Source organism: Bombina bombina, chromosome 6 (genome assembly GCF_027579735.1).
Source record: "Bombina bombina isolate aBomBom1 chromosome 6, aBomBom1.pri, whole genome shotgun sequence".
Taxonomy (NCBI): Eukaryota; Metazoa; Chordata; class Amphibia; order Anura; family Bombinatoridae; genus Bombina; species Bombina bombina.
Genome location: NC_069504.1, coordinates 352,977,201 through 352,996,751, shown reverse-complemented (window position 1 = coordinate 352,996,751; position 19,551 = coordinate 352,977,201). Strand labels below are relative to the sequence as shown.

The window sequence follows — 19,551 nt, the reverse complement described above, 5'->3', positions numbered from 1 at the left end:
GGTAGATATAGCTCCCTCCACCTTAGGGACTGTTTGCCAAGAGTCCCGAATGGTGTCTGATATGGGAAACATTTTCTTAAAATGAGGAGAAGAGAACAGTATACCTGGTCTATTCCATTCCTTTTTTACAATTTCCGAAATTCTTTTAGGAACCGGAAAAACATTAGTGTAAGTAGGTACCCTCTAGATATTTGTCCATGTTACACAATTTATCTGGGGTTATCACAATAGGGTCACAATCATCCAGAGTCCCTAAAACCTCCCGAAGTAACAGGCGGAGGTGTTCAAGCTTAAATTTAAAGGACATGACGTCCGAATCTGTCTGAGGTAACATATTTCCTGAATCTGAAAGTTCTCCCTCAGACAGCAATTCCCTGACCCCCAACTCAGAGCACTGTGAGGGTACGTCGGAAATAGCCAATAAAGCATCAGAGGATTCAGCATTCACGTTAATACCTGACCTACTGCGTTTACCCTGTAACACTGGTAATTTAGATAATACCTCTGTAAGGGTAGTTGACATAACTGCAGCCATCTCCTGCCGAGTAAAAGAATTAGACGCACTAGAGGTACTTTGCGTCGCTTGTGTGGGTGTTAAAGGTTGTGACACCTGGGGAGAATTGGATGACATATCCGGATTCTCTTCAGACTGAGAATCATCCTTAGGCACACTTTCTTTACCTAAAATATGTTTTTTACAATGTAAGGCCCTTTCAGTACAAGAGGTACACAACGTAAGAGGGGGTTCCACAATGGCTTCTAAACACATAGAGCAATTAGTATCCTATCCTATACACATATACAATTGTAACAACAATTACTGCACCCTAAGAGCAAAGGGTGAATTTAACCTCTAAAAGATATTTATAGCAAAAAATATATTCGATTTGAAAAAATTACCCCTGCAACTCGCCACAGCTATGCTGTGGAGCCTACCTGCCCCTAGGGTACTGCAAAATGACTCGACAACGATCCAGTTAACAGAAAACAAGTTTAGGCCCAACCGGAGCTAATGCCTGCTGCCTTCTCAGTCAGAGTAAACTGCACGTCTGAGCGAGCGAAAATAGGCCCCGCCCATCATGGACAAAGTTTGCATTAGTCTGTACAACCGCATGGGAAGCGGTTAGCAAATAAAGCCATGTGGTCCCCTTAAAGAACAACATAAATACTACAGCCACACTGATTATTTGTCTTCCCAAATAAAAATCGTTAAGTTGCCTCTCCCAGTGTCCCTTTTATATATTGCTTTCAGCCCAGTACCACGTCAATTAAATAAATAAATAAATACAGGATTTTCAGTAATACCCTTTGTGTACAGGTCTACTGCTTAACCCTTCCCTTGCAGGGAAAAAATGTCAGCCAGTTCTGATATACCAAGTCTCCTCAGAATTAAAGGGACACTGTACCCAAAAAACAGAATTTATGTTTACCTGATAAATTTCTTTCTCCAACGGTGTGTCCGGTCCACGGCGTCATCCTTACTTGTGGGATATTCTCTTCCCCAACAGGAAATGGCAAAGAGCCCAGCAAAGCTGGTCACATGATCCCTCCTAGGCTCCGCCTACCCCAGTCATTCGACCGACGTTAAGGAGGAATAATAGCATAGGAGAAACCATATGGTACCGTGGTGACTGTAGTTAAAGAAAATAAATTATCAGACCTGATTAAAAAACCAGGGCGGGCCGTGGACCGGACACACCGTTGGAGAAAGAAATTTATCAGGTAAACATAAATTCTGTTTTCTCCAACATAGGTGTGTCCGGTCCACGGCGTCATCCTTACTTGTGGGAACCAATACCAAAGCTTTAGGACACGGATGAAGGGAGGGAGCAAATCAGGTCACCTAAATGGAAGGCACCACGGCTTGCAAAACCTTTCTCCCAAAAATAGCCTCAGAAGAAGCAAAAGTATCAAACTTGTAAAATTTGGTAAAAGTGTGCAGTGAAGACCAAGTCGCTGCCCTACATATCTGATCAACAGAAGCCTCGTTCTTGAAGGCCCATGTGGAAGCCACAGCCCTAGTGGAATGAGCTGTGATTCTTTCGGGAGGCTGCCGTCCGGCAGTCTCGTAAGCCAATCTGATGATGCTTTTAATCCAAAAAGAGAGAGAGGTAGAAGTTGCTTTTTGACCTCTCCTTTTACCTGAATAAACAACAAACAAGGAAGATGTTTGTCTAAAATCCTTTGTAGCATCTAAATAGAATTTTAGAGCGCGAACAACATCCAAATTGTGCAACAAGCGTTCCTTCTTTGAAACTGGTTTCGGACACAGAGAAGGTACGATAATCTCCTGGTTAATGTTTTTGTTAGAAACAACTTTTGGAAGAAAACCAGGTTTAGTATGTAAAACCACCTTATCTGCATGGAACACCAGATAAGGAGGAGAACACTGCAGAGCAGATAATTCTGAAACTCTTCTAGCAGGAGAGATTGCAACTAAAAACAAAACTTTCCAAGATAATAACTTAATATCAACGGAATGTAAGGGTTCAAACGGAACCCCCTGAAGAACTGAAAGAACTAAATTGAGACTCCAAGGAGGAGTCAAAGGTTTGTAAACAGGCTTGATTCTAACCAGAGCCTGAACAAAGGCTTGAACATCTGGCACACTTGCCAGTTTTTTGTGAAGTAACACCGACAAGGCAGAAATCTGTCCCTTCAGGGAACTTGCCGATAATCCTTTTTCCAATCCTTCTTGAAGGAAGGATAGAATCCTAGGAATCTTAACCTTGTCCCAAGGGAATCCTTTAGATTCACACCAACAGATATATTTTTTCCAAATTTTGTGGTAAATCTTTCTAGTTACAGGCTTTCTGGCCTGAACAAGAGTATTGATAACAGAATCTGAGAAACCTCGCTTCGATAAAATCAAGCGTTCAATCTCCAAGCAGTCAGCTGGAGTGAAACCAGATTCGGATGTTCGAACGGACCCTGAACAAGAAGGTCTCGTCTCAAAGGTAGCTTCCAAGGTGGAGCCGATGACATATTCACCAGATCTGCATACCAAGTCCTGCGTGGCCACGCAGGAGCTATCAAGATCACCGACGCCCTCTCCTGATTGATCCTGGCTACCAGCCTGGGGATGAGAGGAAACGGCGGGAACACATAAGCTAGTTTGAAGGTCCAAGGTGCTACTAGTGCATCCACTAGAGCCGCCTTGGGATCCCTGGATCTGGACCCGTAGCAAGGAACTTTGAAGTTCTGACGAGAGGCCATCAGATCCATGTCTGGAATGCCCCATAGTTGAGTGACTTGGGCAAAGATTTCCGGATGGAGTTCCCACTCCCCCGGATGCAATGTCTGACGACTCAGAAAATCCGCTTCCCAATTTTCCACTCCCGGGATGTGGATAGCAGACAGGTGGCAGGAGTGAGACTCCGCCCATAGAATAATCTTGGTCACTTCTTCCATCGCTAGGGAACTCCTTGTTCCCCCCTGATGGTTGATGTACGCAACAGTCGTCATGTTGTCTGATTGAAACCGTATGAACTTGGTCCTCGCTAGCTGAGGCCAAGCCTTGAGAGCGTTGAATATCGCTCTCAGTTCCAGAATATTTATCGGTAGAAGAGATTCTTCCCGAGACCAAAGACCCTGAGCTTTCAGGGATCCCCAGACCGCGCCCCAGCCCATCAGACTGGCGTCGGTCGTGACAATGACCCACTCTGGTCTGCGGAATGTCATCCCTCGTGACAGGTTGTCCAGGGACAGCCACCAACGGAGTGAGTCTCTGGTCCTCTGATTTACTTGTATCTTTGGAGACAAGTCTGTATAGTCCCCATTCCACTGACTGAGCATGCACAGTTGTAATGGTCTTAGATGAATGCGCGCAAAAGGAACTATGTCCATTGCCGCTACCATCAACCCGATCACTTCCATGCACTGAGCTACGGAAGGAAGAGGAACGGAATGAAGTATTCGACAACAGTCCAGAAGTTTTGTCTTTCTGGCCTCTGTTAGAAAAATCCTCATTTCTGAGGAGTCTATAATTGTTCCCAAGAAGGGAACCCTTGTTGACGGGGATAGAGAACTCTTTTCCACGTTCACTTTCCAGCCGTGCGATCTGAGAAAGGCCAGGACGATGTCCGTGTGAGCCTTTGCTCGAGGGAGGGACGACGCTTGAATCAGAATGTCGTCCAGGTAAGGTACTACTGCAATGCCCCTTGGTCTTAGCACAGCTAGAAGGGACCCTAGTACCTTTGTGAAAATCCTTGGAGCAGTGGCTAATCCGAAAGGAAGCGCCACGAACTGGTAATGTTTGTCCAGGAATGCAAACCTTAGGAACCGATGATGTTCCTTGTGGATAGGAATATGTAGATACGCATCCTTTAAATCCACCGTGGTCATGAATTGACCTTCCTGGATGGAAGGAAGGATAGTTCGAATGGTTTCCATCTTGAACGATGGGACCTTGAGAAATTTGTGTAAGATCTTGAGATCTAGGATTGGTCTGAACGTTCCCTCTTTTTTGGGAACTATGAACAGATTGGAGTAGAACCCCATCCCTTGTTCTCTCAATGGAACAGGATGAATCACTCCCATTTTTAACAGGTCTTCTACACAATGTAAGAACGCCTGTCTTTTTATGTGGTCTGAAGACAACTGAGACCTGTGGAACCTCCCCCTTGGGGGAAGTCCCTTGAATTCCAGAAGATAACCCTGGGAGACTATTTCTAGCGCCCAAGGATCCAGAACATCTCTTGCCCAAGCCTGAGCGAAGAGAGAGAGTCTGCCCCCCACCAGATCCGGTCCCGGATCGGGGGCCGATATTTCATGCTGTCTTGGTAGCAGTGGCAGGTTTCTTGGCCTGCTTTCCCTTGTTCCAGCCTTGCATTGGTCTCCAAGCTGGCTTGGCCTGAGAAGTATTACCCTCTTGCTTAGAGGACGTAGCACCTTGGGCTGGTCCGTTTTTACGAAAGGGACGAAAATTAGGTCTATTTTTTGCCTTGAAAGGCCGATCCTGAGGAAGGGCATGGCCCTTACCCCCAGTGATATCAGAGATAATCTCTTTCAAGTCAGGACCAAACAGCGTTTTCCCCTTGAAAGGAATGTTTAGTAGCTTGTTCTTGGAAGACGCATCAGCCGACCAAGATTTCAACCAAAGCGCTCTGCGCGCCACAATAGCAAACCCAGAATTCTTAGCCGCTAACTTAGCCAATTGCAAAGAGGCGTCTAGAGTGAAAGAATTAGCCAATTTGAGAGCATTGACTCTGTCCATAATCTCCTCATAAGGAGGAGAGTCACTATCGAGCACCTTAATCAGTTCATCAAACCAGAAATATGCGGCTGTAGTGACAGGGACAATGCATGAAATGGGTTGTAGAAGGTAACCCTGCTGAACAAACATCTTTTTAAGCAAACCTTCTAATTTTTTATCCATAGGATCTTTGAAAGCACAACTATCCTCTATGGGAATAGTGGTGCGTTTGTTTAAAGTAGAAACCGCTCCCTCGACCTTGGGGACTGACTGCCATAAGTCCTTTCTGGGGTCGACCATAGGAAACAATTTTTTAAATATGGGGGGAGGGACGAAAGGAATACCGGGCCTTTCCCATTCTTTATTAACAATGTCCGCCACCCGCTTGGGTATAGGAAAAGCTTCTGGGAGCCCCGGCACCTCTAGGAACTTGTCCATTTTACATAGTTTCTCTGGGATGACCAAATTTTCACAATCATCCAGAGTGGATAATACCTCCTTAAGCAAAATGCGGAGATGTTCCAATTTAAATTTAAAAGTAATCACATCAGATTCAGCCTGCTGAGAAATGTTCCCTAAATCAGTAATTTCTCCCTCAGACAAAACCTCCCTGGCCCCCTCAGATTGGGTTAGGGGCCCTTCAGAGATATTAATATCAGCGTCGTCATGCTCTTCAGTAACTAAAACAGAGCATCCACGCTTACGCTGACAAGGGTTCATTTTGGCTAAAATGTTTTTGACAGAATTATCCATTACAGCCGTTAATTGTTGCATAGTAAGGAGTATTGGCGCGCTAGATGTACTAGGGGCCTCCTGAGTGGGCAAGACTCGTGTAGACGAAGGAGGGAATGATGCAGTACCATGCTTACTCCCCTCACTTGAGGAATCATCTTGGGCATCATTGTCATTATCACATAAATCACATTTATTTAAATGAATAGGAATTCTGGCTTCCCCACATTCAGAACACAGTCTATCTGGTAGTTCAGACATGTTAAACAGGCATAAACTTGATAAGAAAGTACAAAAAAACGTTTTGAAATAAAACCGTTACTGTCACTTTAAATTTTAAAATGAACACACTTTATTACTGCAATTGCGAAAAAACATGAAGGAATTGTTCAAAATTCACCAAACTTTCACCACAGTGTCTTAAAGCCTTGAAAATATTGCACACCAATTTTGGAAGCTTTAACCCTTAAAATAACGGAACCGGAGCCGTTTTAAGCTTTAACCCCTTTACAGTCCCTGGTATCTGCTTTGCTGAGACCCAACCAAACCCAAAGGGGAATACGATACCAAATGACGCCTTCAGAAGTCTTTTATAAGTATCAGAGCTCCTCTCACATGCGACTGCATGCCATGCCTCTCAAAAACAAGTGCGCAACACCGGCGCGAAAATGAGACTCTGCCTATGCTTTGGGAAAGCCCCTAAAGAATAAGGTGTCTAAAACAGTGCCTGCCGATATTATTATATCAAAATACCCAGAATAAATGATTCCTCAAGGCTAAATAAGTGTTAATATCAATCGATTTAGCCCAAAAAATGTCTACAGTCTAAATAAGCCCTTGTGAAGCCCTTATTTACAATCGTAATAAACATGGCTTACCGGATCCCATAGGGAAAATGACAGCTTCCAGCATTACATCGTCTTGTTAGAATGTGTCATACCTCAAGCAGCAAAGGACTGCAAACTGTTCCCCCAACTGAAGTTAATTGCTCTCAACAGTCCTGTGTGGAACAGCCATGGATTTTAGTTACGGTTGCTAAAATCATTTTCCTCATACAAACAGAATTCTTCATCTCTTTTCTGTTTCTGAGTAAATAGTACGTACCAGCACTATTTCAAAATAACAAACTCTTGATTGAATAATAAAAACTACAGTTAAACACTAAAAAACTCTAAGCCATCTCCGTGGAGATGTTGCCTGTACAACGGCAAAGAGAATGACTGGGGTAGGCGGAGCCTAGGAGGGATCATGTGACCAGCTTTGCTGGGCTCTTTGCCATTTCCTGTTGGGGAAGAGAATATCCCACAAGTAAGGATGACGCCGTGGACCGGACACACCTATGTTGGAGAAATTTAATTTTGTGATTCAGATTGAGCATGAAATTATAAGCATATTTCGAATTTACTCCTATTATCAAATTTTCTTCATTATCTTGGTATCTTTATTTGAAATGTAAGAATGTAAGTTTAGATGCCGGCCCATTTTTGGTGAAAAACCTGGGTTGTCCTTGCTGATTGGTGGATAAATTCATCCACCAATAAAAAAGTGCTGTCCAGAGTACTAAAACCAAAAAAAAGCTTAGATGCCTTCTTTTTCAAATAATGATAGCAAGAGAACGAAGAAAAATTTAAAATAGGAGTAAATTAGAAAGTTGCATAAAATTGCATGCTCTTTCTGAATTACAAATGAAAAAATTTGGGTTCAATGTCCCTTTAAAAGACTGAACAAACCTCAATGCTGCTTGTAGCATGAAACCGTTCTCCACACTGAAGATTACTCTTGTACTGCCTTCAGAAGCTCTGTGGGAACCAACATGGATCTTAGTTACGTCTGCTAAGATCATCAACCTCAGGGCAGAATCTTCTTTCATAACCCCCTGAGGAAAATAGTACTCACCGGTACCATTTAAAATAAAAAACTTCTTGATTTTAGAATCTAAAACTAACACCTCGCTTTACCTCTTCCTATTACTAACACAGGCAAAGGGAATGACTTGGGGTGGAGGGAAGGGAGGAGCTATATATACAGCTCTGCTGTGGTGCTCTTTGCCACTTCCTGTTAGCAGGAGGTTAATATCCCACAAGTAAGGATGAAATAAGTGGACTCGTCGTAACTTGTAGAAGACAACAAGCACAAGCTTACTTCAACACCTCCATAGGAACCAAAGTTTGCAAAACTGAGTTGTGGGTGTGGTGGGAGGTGTATTTATAGGCATTTGAGGTTTGGGAAACTTTGCCCCCTCCTGGTAGGAATGTATATCCCATACGTCACTAGCTCATGGACACTTGCCAATTACATGAAAGAAATATAGGCTTGATGTTTTACAGCTGGCTGGTTTATGGATCATGAGGTTATTTTGTGGGTGGGATTTTTCTATTGTTTGTGTTACTACATCGCAGGTCTTTCTATGAGGATTGAATTATTAATATCGTATTCTTATTTCTGGTTACCAGAAGGGAGGGTATAATATAGTGTATTTCTTTGATTATAAACCAGAAAACACATAACTACTGACGATGTACATGGTCGTAGTCATTAAGGGGTTAAGCAGCTAGTGAAAGGGGCAGTAACATTTTTGATCATCAGTTGTATTGTAAGTGGCTCTCTGAAGCCTTGGCTCTTTGTGTCCTGTGCTTCTAAGTGGCCTGTGTTACAAGTGGCCGAGTTAAGAACTGGAGTTATATCCATAACACTACCACCTAGAATGCTCTACTAACATCATGAAGCACTGATCTAACCCTCCATCTCATCTCTCAACAGGTATGCATCTCTCCTGCTTCCTTTATCTGCCTGGTTGTCCCTAAGTGTCCCTTTAATTTGCTTAAAATACACTGGTATGCATCTCTCCTGCTGTCTGGATTTATGATTTTTTGTTAGATTTGTTATCAGTTCCTTTGTACATTATCTGTTTGCTTCCCAACCATTTGTCTTCCCCCCAATCTAATTTGCAAGTGTGTATAACTCCAGTCTCCTAACTAGTCTGCCTGTGCACAGCTGTCCTGATTCAATCATTACAACTTATAATCTGACTACTAGAAATAAGTGAACACCTGGCTCTCTGTGCCCTGTGCTTCTAAGTGCCCTGTGTTACAAGTGGCCGAGTTAAGAACTGGAGTTAGAAACTGGAGGGGGAAACTGCAGTCACACTAACAGGTAAAACATACTAACTATACACCTGCACAATGCATGTGTGTAGCCATCAATCACCAGCTAGCTCACAATGGTGCATCACAGGTCCTGAGCCTATCCAGGTTTGCTTTTCAAAAAATGATACCAAAAGAATTAGGAAAATTTTTAAAGTAAAATTAAAAAATCTCAAAAGCTGCATGCTCTATCTGGACCATGGAAGTTTAATTTTGATGTTCATTTCCCTTTAATTATTAAAACCCCAAGAAGACAGTGCACTTTCTTGCCTGTTGCCAATCTGTCAGGAGACTCAAGCGCCTGCAGCACCACTTCGTCGCAGCTCACATCTGACAGGTCAAGGCAGCGTTTAGGTGTGTCACTGCAAAATAGAGAGAGATGGAAAAGACAAATAAATGCACATAGGTATTAGAGGAGTAAAGAAAACAAAAAAAACAGAAAAATTACATTGCAACAGTAAAAAGAAACAGTAGCAACAATTAATACACAAAAAAAAAAAAACACAGTCATGTGTACGGTCTGTTAAAGTGAATGTAAATTTTGATGTTTAAGTGCCCGGTTTTTAAAACTTTGATTAAAAACAGGGGCACTTTAATTCATCAAAATTTAAATTTCACTCCTGTTGTGACAAAAAAACTTACCTTTTAAACTTCACAGCAGCTGCTGCTTCCTCCGGCCTCACAAGCCATTTCTGATGTCAGAAATGATTGATAGGTCATCCTCCAATCACAGATTCCCCCCCGGGGGATTCAGTGTCTGATTCACTGCTGTGATTGGAGGAAGCCAGATACCTCATTTTAGACCCAGGAAGAGGCTTTGAAACAGGTGGAGGAAGCTGGAGCTGCTGTGAAGATTAAAAAGTAAGTTTATTTTCACAACAGGAGTGAAATGAAAATATTGATTTATTAAAGTGCCCCTGTTTTTAATCAAAGTTTTAAAAACCGGGCACTTTAGCATCAAAATTTACATTCACTTTAAGTGTCTGGAAAGATTTTGCAGAAAGAGATTAGAGTTTAGAGAATGTTGAACAGTCAGTCATAATTTAGTAACTAAAACAAGAGTTTAGCATTTCATGCTGTAAATTAGTGGGTTTTATACTCAAATCTCACTTCAATATTTTAGGTATATGTGTACATACATACAGCTGTATATAGGGTTAAGAATTTACAATATTTAAAAAAAATAATTAATAATAATACATACACTAACTATATAAATTGAGTCATAAAATGTATGCATCACATGACAAAGTACAGGGGTATCTCGAGAATTGCAATTATGAAACAAGATATGAACACCTGTTGCTTGTGTAAATATTGAGCTTTGTCCCATGGTTCCTAAAAGATACTAAAAAGCAAATCCTGTAACCTGCAAATCAAACCGTTATTCTAGCTGCTTTACAAAATTCTGATAGACCCGGTTACAGAATGAGCATTTTAGCCTCTCTTTTGTGTGACAAACCCCTTTTACTTGTTATACCTACTGCAGAGTACTAAACGTACAGCATATTGTTCCTTCAAGTCTATTTCTGCAGTTGAAATAGATTTTTTTCCCTAATTTAAACCATCACCTAGGGAAGTAATGGCGAACCTTTGCACTCCTAGTGTTTCAGAACTACATTTCTCATGATGCTTAGACTCTCTGAACTCCAGTCAAGCAGCATGGGAAATGAAGTTATGAAACATCTGAAGTGCCAAGTTTCGCCACCACTGACCTAGGGCATACCCATAACAATGGGCTGAGCCCGCAAGTATTTATGCTAGGCATTAAAATACTAATTATGGCTAGGAGGTTGAACAAACAGAGCAGATCTTTCACATACAAAATCTCTCCCCCTCATACTGGAGATTCATCAGTGCTATGGTCTTCTCATTACATAGCTTTTCTACAGAGAAAAAAAACCCTTTGTTATTCATATTTTTTGTGCAATTAGAGATAAAACAGGTACAAGTAAATTTCAAAAAGCAAATAAAAAAGTAAAGTAGATGATTGCAAACAATTACATACACTCCAGCAGGTAAAAACATCAAATTATGCTTACCAGATAATTTCCTTTCCTTCTGTACAGGGAGAGGCCACAGCTGCATTCCTTACTTGTGGGAAATACTGAACCTAGCCACCAGGAGGAGGCAAAGACACCCTAGCCAAAGGCTAAATACCCTCCCCACTTCCCTCATACCCCAGTCATTCTGCAGAGGGAACAAGGAACAGTAGGAGATATCAGGGTAAAAAAGGTGCCAGAAGAAACAAGATAAAATTTAGGGCCGCCCATCGAAGAACACGGGCGGGAGCTGTGGACTCTCCCTGTACAGAAGGAAAGGAAATTATCTGGTAAGCTTAATTTATGTTTTCGTTCTTAAAGGTAAGGTAAAGTTTAGGGCTATTGAATCCATATAATCAAAGTACTAATTAGCCATAAGCTAGTCGCTAACTTTGTTTTTTGTTATATTATGTTGTTTACCTGAAATCCAAAGTTTATAATTCCTAACGTTGTATTCAATTCTCCTCCCCCATGCCACTTACGTGTTTCTATATGTTATTTCAGCGAGCGGTCTCACCCCTCTGCTTACGTCAGCTCAATGCGCGTTCACAGATTCTATAGATCTTATGCGCATGCGCCACTTCCCCCACTGCCAGATACATTGTTCAGATTGTAACAATTGATTCATTGAGCCTAGGGAGCCTAGTTATCAAGCTATCAACCTCAAATACGCTGGAATTCCGCAGCGTATTTGTGGCGAGGCTGATTCGCCTTAGTTTTCAAAGGCTAGAGACCGGCAAAAGTAGAATTTTGTGACGTAAACTTCGATCCGCCGGACTCAGTCCGACACAGAGAGATTCTTACGTCACTCCAGATGTTCCACACACAAGTATGGCACAATCTGACTACTTTTGCTAGTTATCAAAAAACTAGCAGGTACGCTCGGCACTTTTCCGGCCCAGCGTACCTGGTTTTCAAACCGCCACCCTGGAGGCGGCGGATCCCATAGGAATCAATGGGAGTCTGACCATAGCGAAAGTACAAGTTCGCTGCTGCCAGATATCCTATTGATTCCTATGGGAGCTGTCTGCACCTAACACCCTAACATGTACCCCGAGTCTAAACACCCCTAATCTGTCCCCCTATACCGCTGCAACTAAATAAAGTTATTACCCCCTAAACCGCCGCTCCTGGAGCCCACCGCAAGCTACTCTATACATATTAACCCCTAAACTGCCGCTCCCCGACCCCGCCGCAACTATAATAAATGTATTAACCCCTAAACCGCTACTCCCGGAGCCCACCGCAAGCTACTCTATACATATGAACCCCTAAACCTCCGCTCCCGGAGCCCACCGCAAGCTACTCTATACATATGAACCCCTAAACCGCCGCTCCCGGAGCCCACCGCAAGCTACTCTATACATATGAACCCCTAAACCGCCGCTCCCGGAGCCCACCGCAAGCTACTCTATACATATTAACCCCTAAACCGCCACTCCCTGACCCCGCCGCAACTATAATAAATGTATTATCCCCTAAACCACCGCTCCCGTAGCCCACCGCCACCTACATTATACCTAGTAACCCCTATCCTGCCCCCCTCTATAATAAAGTTATTAACCCCTATCCTGCCGATCCCGCACCTCGCCGCAACTAAATAGTTTAACCCCTAAACCGCCGCTCCAGGACCCTGCCGCAACCTATATTAAATTTATTAACCCCTAATCTGCCCCCCTACACCGTCCCCACCTATAATAAGTTTATTAACCCCTATCCTGCCCCCCACTACACCGCCGCCACTGTAATAAAATTATTAACCCCTAAACCTAGTCTAACACTAACCCTAACACCCCCTAACTTAAATATTAATTAAATAAATCTAAATAATATTTCTATTATTAACTAAGTTAATCCTATTTAAAACTAAATACTTACCTTTAAAATAAACCCTAATATAGCTACAATATAAATAATAATTATATTGTAGCTATCTTAGGATTTATTTTTATTTTACAGGCATCTTTCAATTTATTTTAACTAGGTACAATAGCTATTAAATAGTTATTAACTATTTAATAGCTTACCTAGCTAAAATAAAGAGAAATTTACCTGTAAAATAAAAACTAACCTAAGTTACAATTACACCTAACACTACACTATACTTTAATAAATTATTCCTATTTAAAACTAAATACTTACCTGGAAAATAAACCCTAAGATAGCTACAATATAACTATTAGTTACATTGTAGCTATCTTAGGATTTATATTTATTTTACAGGTAACTTTGTATTTATTTTAGCTAGTTAGAATAGTTATTAAATAGTTATTAACTATTTAATAAATACCTAGCTAAAAGAAATACAAAATTACCTGTAAAATAAATCCTAACCTAAGATACAATTAAACCTAACACTACACTATCATTAAATGAATTAAATAAATTACCTACAAATAACTACAATTAAATACAATTACATAAACTAACTAAAGTACAAAAAATTAAAAAAATAGGTACAAACATTTTAAAAATATTACAACAATTTTAAGCTACTTACACCTAATCTAAGTCCCCTAATAAAATAACAAACCCCCCCAAAATAAAAAAAATGCCCTACCCTATTCTAAATTAAAAAAGTTTTACCTTACCAGCCCTTAAAAGGGCCTTTTGTGGGGGCATGCCCCAAAGAATTCAGCTCTTTTGCCTGTAAAAGGAAAATACAAACCCCCCCCCAACATTAAAACCCACCACCCACGTACCCCTAATCTAACCCAAACCCCCCTTAAAATAACCTAACACTAATCCCCTGAAGATCATCCTACCTTGAGTTGTCTTCACTCAGCCGAGCAGCGATGGAACCGAAGAGGAGACCCGGAGTGGCAGAAGTTATCCTCCAAGCGGCGCTGAAGAAATCTTCCATCCGATGAAGTGATCCTCCAAGCGGCGCTGAAGAAGTCTTCCATCCGGGCGATGTCATCTTCCAAGAGGCACTGAAGAAGTCTTCTATCCGGGCGATGTCATCTTCCAAGCGGGGGAAAAATCTGATTGGCTGATTGAATCAGCCAATCAGATTCAAGTTCAATCCGATTGGCTGATCCAATCAGCCAATCAGATTGAGCTCGCATTCTATTGGCTGTTCCGATCAGCCAATAGAATGCAAGCTCAATCTGATTGGCTGATCAGCCAATCAGATTTTTCCTACCTTAATTCCGATTGGCTGATAGAATCCTATCAGCCAATCGGAATTGAAGGGACGCCATCTTGGATGACGTCCCTTAAAGGAGCCTTCATTCGTCGATAGTCCGTCGGTAAAGAAGGATGTTCCGCGTCGGCGGGATGAAGATTGAAGACCCCGCTTGGAAGATGACATCGCCCGGATGGAAGACTTCTTCAGCGCCGCTTGGAGGATCACTTCATCGGATGGAAGATTTCTTCAGCGCCGCTTGGAGGATAACTTCTGCCGCTCCGGGTCTCCTCTTCGGTTCCATCGCTGCTCGGCTGAGTGAAGACAACTCAATGTAGGATGATCTTCAGGGGATTAGTGTTAGGTTATTTTAAGGGGGGTTTGGGTTAGATTAGGAGTATGTGGGTGGTGGGTTTTAATGTTGGGGGGTGGTTGTATTTTTCTTTTACAGGCAAAAGAGCTGAATTCTTTGGGGCATGCCCCCACAAGAGGCCCTTTTAAGGGCTGGTAAGGTAAAAGCTTTGAACTTTTTTAATGTAGAATAGGGTAGGGCTTTTTTTTATTTTGGGGGGGTTTGTTATTTTATTAGGGGGCTTAGATTAGGTGTAAGTAGCTTAAAATTGTTGTAATATTTTTAAAATGTTTGTAACTTAGCTTTTTTATTTTTGGTACTTTAGTTAGTTTATGTAATTGTATTTAATTGTAGTTATTTGTAGGTAATTTATGTAATTAATTTAATGATAGTGTAGTGTTAGGTTTAATTGTAACTTAGGTTAGGATTTATTTTACAGGTAATTTGTATCTCTTTTAGCTAGGTAGTTATTAAATAGTTAATAACTATTCTAACTAGCTAAAATAAATACAAAGTTACCTGTAAAATAAATATAAATCCTAAAAAAGCTACAATGTAATTATTAATTGCATTGTAGCTATCTTAGGGTTTATTTTACAGGTAAGTATTTAGTTTTAAATAGGAATAATTTATTAAAGTATAGTGTAGTGTTAGGTGTAATTGTAACTTAGGTTAGTTTTTATTTTACAGGTTAATTTCTCTTTATTTTAGCTAGGTAAGCTATTAAATAATTAATAACTATTTAATAGCTATTGTACCTAGTTAAAATAAATTGAAATTTGCCTGTAAAATAAAAATAAATCCTAAGATAGCTACAATATAATTATTCGTTATATTGTAGCTATATTAGGGTTTATTTTAAAGGTAAGTATTTAGTTTTAAATAGGATTAATTTAGTTAATAATAGAAATAATATTTAGATTTATTTAATTAATATTTAAGTTAGGGGGGTGTTAGGGTTAGTGTTAGACTTAGGTTTAGGGGTTAATTTTATTACAGTGGCGGCGGTGTAGTGGGGGGCAGGATAGGGGTTAATACATTTATTATAGGTGGCGACGGTGTAGGGGGGCAGGATAGGGGTTAAAAAATTTATTATAGGTTGCGGCAGGGTCAGGGAGCGGCGGTTTAGGGGTTAAACTATTAAGTTGCGGCAAGGTGCGGGATCAGCAGGATAGGGGTTAATAACTTTATTATAGAGGGCAACGGTATAGGGGGGGCAGGATAGGGGTTACTTGGTATAATGTAGGTGGCAGCGGTGTCCGGGAGCGGCGGTTTAGGGGTTAATAACATTTATAAGAGTTACGGCGGGGTCAGGGAGCGGCGGTTTAGGGGTTAATACATTTATAAGAGTTGTGGCGGGGTCTAGGAGTGGCGGTTTAGGGGTTAGTAACTTTATTTAGTTGCGGGGGGCTCCGGGGGCGCCGGTATAGGGGTAGAACAGTGTAGTTTAGTGTGGGTGCTTAGTGACAGGCTAGCAAGAAAGCTGTCAAAAATCCAAAGAGCAGCGAGATCGGATGAGTGATAACTCTCACAGTCCGCTGCTCATCGCCCCGTACTTGGTGCGCGGCTTTTTGACAGCTTTTTTGATAACTTAGGCAAATTTTTGCAGGTCCGCGGCGGCGATGTGAGGCGAGCTTAGGCAGGCGTATTGGGCCGGCGAAGACAGGTAAAATAGACACGTTGATAACTACCCCCCTAAGAGTTCCGTCGATCGCAGGCAGAAAGATAATAAAGCAATCGCTACAGAACTTACACTGAGCATGCGCGACTCACGAACGAGCACGGGTGGAAGTAGGTTGAGTTTAGTCCGACGCATGCGCTCAGTCATCGAGTGACGTCAGAATGGATGGGCTAAACCCCTGAAGGGGAAACAGCGGATTGGTCTATAATATCGGTAGCGACTGTCAATCAAAGTTCCCAAAATGTCGGGCGGACGAAAGATTGGTGTCGGAACAATAGTTCAACGTTAGTAAAATATGTAATTATGTGAAATATTACTCGAATGATGAATGAAACTTAAGTTATTTTTTAAAAATAGTAAACATAGCGTTAGTGTGCTCAACTTTACCTTACCTTTAATACAGGGAGAGTCCACAGCTGCATTCATTACTTGTGGGAAATTATACCAAAGCTACAGAGGAAACTGAATGCCATCTGAGGGCACCACAGCCTGCAAAAACCCATTCTCCCGAAGGCTGCTTCAACAGAAGCAAAAAGAAAAAGCAAGGAGGACCAAGTAGCCGCCCAACAATCAGATCCATAGAGATCTCATGCCAGAGACCCAACTCTGAGTCGGCTTGTGTCTCGCTGTCTCCTTTATCAAGCGGAAGACACTCCTCAACAAAAATTAAGGAAGTTGCCAATGCCATCAGAAACTTGTGCTTCCCAGATACAAACATTCAACAGAGAAATCTGTCTATTCTTATGTAGCCTGAAAACTACATCAGGGCACGATTCTATAAAAAGAGAAAACATTTTCCCTCTAGATAAGGAATAGGACACAAAAAAATTAAAAAAATAAACAATCTCTCAATTGAAGTCACAAATAGACACAACTTTGGGAAGAAAACCTAACTAGGGTCGTAGAACCGTCTTATTATAGAGGAAACCCCAATAAGAAGTATGTATTGCAAGGTTGCAACACAGAGACATTTGCACATACAGGCAACCTACAGACGGAGTAGATAATTGAAGATAAAATTCAAAGACCACCTCCTGCAAAGGTACAAAAGTAGTCCGATGTAACCCCTAAAAATAAGATCTAAGCTCCAAGGAGGAGAATCCGATTGACTCACCGGCCTGAACGCAGTCCAAGCTCTATCAAAACAAAAAAACTGTATGCCCAGAAGCTCAATGAGACTCTAGAGCAGAAGAAACAGAAAGAGCCCAGAAAAGTGTTCCATAAGTAACTAGCTAAGAAAAACAGTTCTCTAGACCATCCTGGAGGGAGGGGAAAAAAAAAAAAAAAAGGGAACCCTGGCAGGCCAGAACAGAGTGCCAGGACGAAGTTTACTCTTCCCAACAGCAGAGGTCCTCGACACCTATGACAGATGACGAGGAACCAGCTTACACGCTGAAGGAGAGGACCATAACCTCTCAGAAAAAAAAAACCTCCTTGGCTAAGACCAAGGGACATCTTGCAGCCTCAGCGGAATAAGATTTGATTAAGCAAAAGGGGCCTCGACCCAGCAGATCCCTGCAACAAGTTAATCTCCATGGAGGCGAAACCCCTAGACCGTGAGCTTGTGGTAACAAACTGAGTAATCAGTCTCACTGATGCCTGCTCCTGCTAGGATTGAGCCATCACTCGAGAAAGAGTGAAAAGGCAGAAGAAGAGAAAGGACATATTGAACCTCCAAGGCGCTGCTAATGATCCATTAGCTCCGCCTGAGGATCCCTGAACCACAACCCATTAATGGGTAACCTGGGATAGGTACAAACATCCTGAGAATCTTGATCAGCGTCATTCAGATAAAAACATCCGAAAACCGTTGGATAGCCAGAACAAGGAAAAGATTGTAGGGAACATCCGTCCATGAAGACCACACTCAGTGGATAGCTGACAATGAGCAATAGTGGGCCTCCGTACACTACCAACTAGAGAATCTACCCTCTACGCAGGAAAATCTCTCTCTTTCAGAAAGATCTAATCTACTAAGAGAAAAAGGCTGACTAGAATCCATACACTGGGGCAAACCCAGAAAACCAAACCCTCAGAGCAAAATGCTTGCCTTAGGAACCATAAAAATAATTGGGAGGGAATCTCAAACTGAAAGGCTAGTGACTTAAATCAAAACCGCCCCGGGAGAGCTAAGAAATGTCCCTCAGGACAGGGAGAGCTGGACAAGGAAACTGGAGAATGATTCTCCCAACCAGTATTACAGGTAAATCTGTTAAGCAAGATTCAAACAGTGCCATGCCAATGTCTCGGCCACGGCTGAAATGAGACCTGTCAAAAAGAAGAAACCCAAGAAGGGCCCCAGGACAAAAACATCACCCCCCACCACAGAGCCAGCGAGGCCTGAAGGGATCTGGAGGGCACAGCCTGATGAACTAAACTCTAACTTCACAAGATTTAATGAAAAACTTCCTGTCTGTAAAAATCAATTTAGCATCCAGGGATCCACCCTGGCGCCTATACCAGAGAACTCTGGTCTAGATTCATCTCTGAGGATCAAAGACGACCGATGAAAATCCCTGCAAGTCTTCTAACAGACGATGGTAAGTAAACCAGAATCGCCAAGACCAGGGTGCTACAGATAATCCTAGAATCAGGATACTGCCAAGTTAAACCCCAGACCCCCCCAAAAAACCTGCTTAAGGACCATAGAATCCAAAATAGGCCAGGAGACCTCTCCCTTTATTGGACCATGAACACAACAGTGGAGTTAAAATATCCTCACACTGCAATAGGTACCAGGACAATGACTCCAAAAGTCACCTAAAAAACACTGCTCTCTCTGCCGAAAGACAAAATCAAGAGAGGAAAAACTGCCCAGAAGGCTGGATGTAAAGCCTAGCTCCGGCCTCTAGGATCCCTGGATCCTATATGATTCAGAACCAAGCGCTTATCCAAGATAGTACCTCAAACAGGTGTTTCCCATCATCTAGGTTAGATGGACCTGCTCTGCATGGACTAACCGCTCAGGTCAACATGGAAATAACTCCTCACGAGTAGAAGAAAAAAGTAGACTTAACAGATATATCAGCCAGAGCAACTCAAGGGCTAAACTTACAATTCTGAAGTTCCAGCTTATGCTAGAAGACTGAGAATACTTCAGATAATGAATAAGCGCAATGGCTTAAAATAGGTCTCAAAAATATCGAGGGAACCATCACCTCAAACTGAGACCGAGATGCTTCCACAGGAAGTCTCCAGAAATTGCGACAACCAAAGTCGTCCGTATCTAATATCCCATATGACAAAACGTCGCCCAAAAAAGAGTTTCTACAACTATAAT

General features: G+C 41.9%; 1 protein-coding gene across 1 annotated transcript in view; it reads right to left on the bottom strand.

The window, feature by feature from the left end:
• LOC128664425 (M-phase inducer phosphatase 1-B-like) overlaps nt 1-19,551 on the bottom strand; it is a 346,009-nt gene that overhangs the window by 125,888 nt on the left and 200,570 nt on the right. The window contains exon 3 of the mRNA XM_053719256.1: nt 9,340-9,431. Within this exon, the coding sequence (XP_053575231.1) occupies nt 9,340-9,431 (92 nt within the window). The remainder of the gene's footprint in view (nt 1-9,339; nt 9,432-19,551) is intronic.